Source organism: Tupaia chinensis, unplaced genomic scaffold (genome assembly GCF_000334495.1).
Source record: "Tupaia chinensis unplaced genomic scaffold, TupChi_1.0 Scaffold149964_1, whole genome shotgun sequence".
Lineage (NCBI taxonomy): Eukaryota > Metazoa > Chordata > Mammalia > Scandentia > Tupaiidae > Tupaia > Tupaia belangeri.
The window spans coordinates 236,918-242,878 of NW_006209805.1; the positions used below are offsets into that span (position 1 = coordinate 236,918).

A 5,961-nucleotide genomic window follows, 5' to 3' on the forward strand; every position below is an offset into this window, starting at 1 on the left:
TATCTCTGTAGGGGCGGGGCTGTGCCTGCAGAGGTTGAGGTCTACTCAGGCACTGAGGATAGGGCATCAGGGACAAAGTGAAGCTACAATGGGGGAACACCAGGCTGAGCTGGTGGTCTGGGCTGCTCGGAGAGCAGGCTGCAGGTGCAGGGGTTACAGGGGATGCCCTGGGCTAGGAGGAGCGAAGGGGTGAGTCCACCAAGGGCCGAGGGGCCGTGACGGTGAAGCCGCATGGGGTGCCTAGTGGAGCTGCAGGCCAAGTCCCAGGGTGGAGTGACCTGGTGGGACCGAGCATGGGGCACGCGGGCAGAACTGCACACAGAGTCGTGGAGGTCAGACCCTCGGGCACATCCACACCCCTCCCTGTTCTGGCCTGCCAGAGCCAGAGCCACAGCCCCGGGATGGGAAGCAGGCACAGAGAAGCAAAGCTGCACCCCCTTCCAGCCCTCACCACCGTCCAGTCCCCTCCGGGCTGAGCCTGGGCCTGGGCCTGGGCGTGGCGGGACCCCCCTCCAGGCTGAGCCTGGGCTGGGGCGGTCCTGGGCAGGCTGGGCCTGCAGGACACCCGGCAGGCTGGAGCGGGGCTGCGTGGGCAGGGGCTCCGGCCTCCTGCCCCCTGCGACCCTCACGCCCCGCAGATCTTCCACATGACCTACGACCTGGCCAGCGCCGTCATGCGCATCTGCAACCTCATCAGCATGATGCTGCTGCTCTGCCACTGGGACGGCTGCCTGCAGTTCCTGGTGCCGATGCTGCAGGACTTCCCCAGCGACTGCTGGGTGTCCATCAACAAGATGGTGGTGAGTGCCCCGGCCAGGGCCCGGCGAGGGGTCCTGCGTGCCCCTGCCCCGTCCGAGGCCAGCACCCCTCACGGCCACGCCCTCCTGCCCTGGGCCGGGGCACGTGTGGGACCCAGGATGTTGGGGCACCACGTGACCTGGTCACACTGGGCCTGATGGGTCAGGAGCTGCAGAGGGAAAACCCGCAGGGCCCGTCCCGGCGCCTGGCACAGCTGCCCGGGCTGAGGCGGCCCTTTGTCCGGCCAGGCGCCTGCTGCCCCACTTCCTGAGCGGCCGTCGCCCCTCCCGGCGGGGTCAGCCAAGGACCCAGGACGGGACCTCTGGGGCACTGGGGCCTCTGCCTGGCTTTCCCCGGGGCCCTTGAACTGCGGCCTCGTGGCCCTGGCCAGGGGCTGCAGAGAGCTGGGGTGACCCTGCAGGGTGGGAAAGAGCGAACCCTCTGCCATGGGCTCAGCCCGGCACGTGTGCCCAAGGCCCGGCTCCTGGTCCCTGCAGACGCGGGAGCTGGGGCGAGAGGCAGGGGAGGGCAGGCCCGGCCCACCGCCCACGCCTGCCGCCCGCCTTACAGAACCACTCCTGGAGCGAGCTGTACTCGTTTGCGCTGTTCAAGGCCATGAGCCACATGCTGTGCATCGGCTACGGCCGGCAGGCGCCTGAGAGCATGACCGACATCTGGCTCACCATGCTCAGCATGATCGTGGGCGCCACCTGCTACGCCATGTTCATCGGCCATGCCACCGCCCTCATCCAGTCGCTGGACTCCTCGCGGCGCCAGTACCAGGAGAAGGTCCGCCGGGGGGGCTGGGGCAGAGGCTGGCCACGGTGCGGGCCAGGGGCATCTGAGGACAAGATGGCGGGGCCTCGGAGCGAGGCTCAGGGAGGGCGAGACCCCCGGCCTCTCGAGGACCGGGCCAGGGGCCATGGTCACGTCCGCGCTGTGTGCCTCAGTGTGCCCACGCCAAGGGCGCTCCGGATGCTGCCACTGGCCGCGCCTGGAACTGTGACCCACCCCGCCCCCACAGCGCCAGCCGGGCTGGCCGGGTCAGCTGGGCCCCGTGCCAGGCACCCTGGCTGTCCGGAAGCCATGGGCCGCACACCCAAACATGAGCTGGTGCTGCCACCCGCCCGCCGTCACGGGATCTGCTGAGCTCAGGGCAGCTGCAGCCAGGCGGGGCTGGGCGCTGTGAGGGTGCCGTCCTGGGGACAGCAGGGCCCGGCACCCACACCCCTGCTCTGCTCGGGAGGGGCTGGCCTGGGGCTTCTGGAAGGACCATCAGGGAGCGAGCCAGGCCCAGCCGCAGGGTCAGGGGCTGGGGACGGTACTCGGGCAGTCTGGCCTAGCCTCAGGTCAGAAGCCTCCCCCTCAGCATCTGGCTGGTCCCCTGCTTCTAGGGCCAGGTTACAAATAAGACTCGGGGTGTTCGTGTTTGCCAGGAAGACAGAGACAGAGAAGTCATCCCTAGGGGGCGGCCTCGCCACAATCCCTCCCTCCACTCTGCGGGATTCGGGGCATGCACGCACACATGCCCAGCATGCTTTTCAAGCTGAGGCTCGAACCGCACAGGTGGCCATGCGGGATGCAGCTGCCCTAACCTCCATGCCGCCTGCTGGCCCCAGTGCAGCTGCTTAGTGTGACTACACCCGCGGCTTTGCCGGGGATAACTCACAGTTGTCTGCCCTCCCGACCTGCAGCTCGGACGGGGCAACCTCCAGGTCACCAAGTCGTATCGTGGCCATTATTACTATCATTCAGTTTGCCAGAGGCTGTGTGCTCCCTGGAGAGACAGAGAGGGAAAGGGTGACAGCAGCCTTCGGGGGCCGGCCACGGAACCCCTGATCCCCTCCCTTCGGGGTTTTGGGCGTGCACACACTGGGCCCAGGCCTCCAGCCAGGCCGGCAGCGCGTGGGTCGGGCTGGCTACGACGGAAGGCCCGCGGTCCCCACCCTGACCGGGCCGTCCACCCACAGTACAAGCAGGTGGAGCAGTACATGTCCTTCCACAAGCTGCCGGCCGACTTCCGCCAGCGGATCCATGACTACTACGAGCACCGCTACCAGGGCAAGATGTTCGACGAGGACAGCATCCTCGGGGAGCTGAGCGGGCCCCTGCGGGAGGTGAGAACCGCCCCCGCGCTCCGCGGCCCCCCGACCTCGGCCAGGCAGAGGCAGGTGGCCGCAAGGGACAACGAGGTCCCCAGCCGCAGCAGCCGGCACCACCAGCTGGGCGTCCTAAACCGACCGGGCTGTGCTGGAGGCCAGGAGTCAGACGGGGGCCAGGCCTCCAGGGCAGGGTCCTCCAGCCTTCCCAGCCCGTGGGTCCCCACATCCCTGGGCTGGGTCCTGGCTTCCGCCTTCACGGCACCTCTGTCTCTACCTTCACATATCTTTTATTTTTTCAAGAAGTTTTTAACCATAGGGCATGTGCGCTCAGGAGAGAGAGACAGAGACAGAGGGGGATGGCCACGCTGCGCCGCAATGCCTTCTCCCCCATTCTCCTCCTGGGGTCTGGGGCACGCACACACGCCCAGCGTGAGTTTCAAGCCACCAGGTTTGAGACGCAAACCACGGCCCGCTGTCTGGTATGACAGTGTAACAGCACCCCCACTTCTGGCTCACGTCTCAGAAATGTGCTGCCGTAGCGGCCCACCCTACTCTGGGGCCACCCGTCTTAACTGGCCACCTGCCTAGCGGGCGCTCACACAGAGCAAGCGTGTGCGGTCCTTCTGAGCGCCTGCAGCGGCTGTGCTCCCCGCCCTTCAGCCCGCCGCTGGTGGGCGGCCGGGCCGCGCTCGTGCGTGTCTGCACGTGAGACGCACCATCTGCGGCGCTGGGTGGGCTGCTGGGTTTGGCCGCTGGAACGCGAGCCTTGGGTGCACTGAGGGGGCCCTGCTCCCGCTGAGGCTCCCACCAGCAGGCCAGGAGTTGGGCTCAAGCACGGCCCACCCTCTGGCCTATGACCAGGCCCCTTTGCACCCTGCTTTCTGGGGGCTGTCCCTACCCTTTCCTGTTTCTCTGACCTCTTTCTAGAAGCGCTTTAGGAGAGGACACACACGTCCTGTGATGGTCTCCTCTCTGGGCCAGGTTCTCGGGTGCACTTGGCTACACAGGCGGTGCCCGCTGCCCTGTGCAGGGCGGGGCTCTCGTGCTCCCTCACACCGCGGGGGCCTCCCATGTGCGTGCCACGCTTACTTTGGTAGTGCTGAGGGTATGTACACTCGCGAGACACAGAACGAGGGGGAGTGAGAAACCACCCTCCACGGGTTGTGGCCACGCCGCAGCCCCTTCTCTTGGGACCTTGTGGACACGCACATGCCCAGCGTAATTTTCAAGCTCCTGGGTCCAGGACTCAAACCGCACAGTCGGCCGTGTGGGAGCCAGCCTCCTTAACCACCAGACCACCTGCTGGTTCCGTTTTGTTCTTTTTCTTCTTTTAGAGAGATTTTCGCTACAGGGCACGTACGTGTGCTGCAGGCACAGTGAGACAGAAAGTGAGAGCTCACCCTGAGGGGAGTCCAGTTCCTTCCCTGTCTCTCGGGACCCTGGGCACACGTGCGCATGCGCCCAGCGTGCTTCAGGCCCCCGGGTGCAGGACTCAGACTGCAGCCGTGTGGGCGTCCAGGACCCTAGCCAGCACGCCACTTGCTGGCCCGTTTTGGTGTTTCTTTCCTTCAGTTTTTGCCATAGGGCAAAACTTGCTGAAGAGGAGAGAGACAGAGAAGTGATGCTCACCCGGGGGTGGCCACACTGCAGTCCCTTCTCCTGGAACTTTGGGCACACACAGCTGCCAGGTCCAGGACTCGGACTGGTTGGCCATGGGGGGGTTCTGTGCCTTAAACGCCATGCCACCTGCTGGCCCCATTAAATGTGTTTAATTTCTTAAAAAAGAATTACTTAATTTTATTTGTATTTGACCAGAGAGGGACAGAGTGCGAGAGAGAGAACCCACCAGCAGGTCCGGGACTCGGACCAGCAGCTGACCATGTGCGAGTCCAGCACCCTAACCACCATGCCACCTGCTGGCCCCAAATTCCTTTCCCCCCAGTGGTCTCCATCTCCCACACAGGGTTTAGGGTATGCGGGCACAAGCGCCTTGCCTGTTTTCAGGCTGCCAGGCTGGTATTTGAAGCATGGCTGGTCACGAGGGACCCGCGGCCTTACCAGGTTATGGGGCGGCCAGCCCTGGGTGTTCATGATTTTTTTAAGCCGCCTGCTGTTTTGCCTGTCTTTACTAACCTTTCCCACTGCCCTCTGGGATTTACACGTACTACATTTCCTGGAAAGGAAGTTGGCCCTCCCAGCCCTCGCATGTTCCTAACTGCACGGGGTACCTGGTGCCCTGCTAAGGAGCAGCCGAGGGTAACTTCTCCACGGGTCAGACCCATGCCCTCCTTTCTCTTTGCCTCCTGCCAGAGGTGCATGTGCGGGCCAGACAGCGAGGGGGAAGCACCTCGCCGGCTGGTGCCCCTCCATCCGTCTGTCAGGACTTGGGGATGCACACATGTGCTGGCGTGGGACTTGAACCGCAGTTGGCCACATGCAATCTGGCTGCCCGAACCACCAGATCCGGGACCCTGCTCTCACAGACGGGGCTCCCGCTGCCCCCAGGGTAGAGTGGGCGGGAGGGACCAGAGCCAGAGCCGACAGGCCACTCCCACCCTAGGAGATCGTCAACTTCAACTGCCGGAAGCTGGTGGCGTCCATGCCGCTGTTCGCCAACGCCGACCCCAACTTCGTGACGTCCATGCTGACCAAGCTCAAGTTCGAGGTCTTCCAGCCCGGGGACTACATCATCCGGGAGGGCACCATCGGCAAGAAGATGTACTTCATCCAGCACGGGGTGGTCAGCGTGCTGACCAAGGGCAGCAAGGAGATGAAGCTGTCTGATGGCTCCTACTTCGGGGGTGAGCTGCGGGGGTGGGGCAGGGCGGGCGCAGGGCGCGGGGCGGGCGCGGGGCGCAGGGCGGGCGCGCATCGGTGAGCTGTGCGGCAGGATGGGGGAGACCCAGGGGGTGAGCGGGGTCGTGGGTGAGCCAGGATGGGGGATGAGCCCGGATGGCCGATGGGATATGAGTCAGGATCGGGGTGATTAGTCAGGGTTGGGGAACAGCCTGGGGGATTGGTCAGAATGGGGGATGAGCCGGGAGGGGGAATGGCCGGGGGG

General features: G+C 65.2%; 1 protein-coding gene across 1 annotated transcript in view; it reads left to right on the plus strand.

Moving 5' to 3' along the window:
* Positions 1-5,961, plus strand: part of HCN2 (hyperpolarization activated cyclic nucleotide gated potassium and sodium channel 2) — a gene marked incomplete at its 3' end in the record, with an annotated part of 26,145 nt that overhangs the window by 19,941 nt on the left and 243 nt on the right. Inside the window, exons 6-9 of the mRNA XM_027769559.1 lie at positions 523-800; positions 1,369-1,587; positions 2,769-2,915; positions 5,461-5,714. Of these exons, the coding sequence (XP_027625360.1) occupies positions 523-800; positions 1,369-1,587; positions 2,769-2,915; positions 5,461-5,714 (898 nt within the window). The remainder of the gene's footprint in view (positions 1-522; positions 801-1,368; positions 1,588-2,768; positions 2,916-5,460; positions 5,715-5,961) is intronic.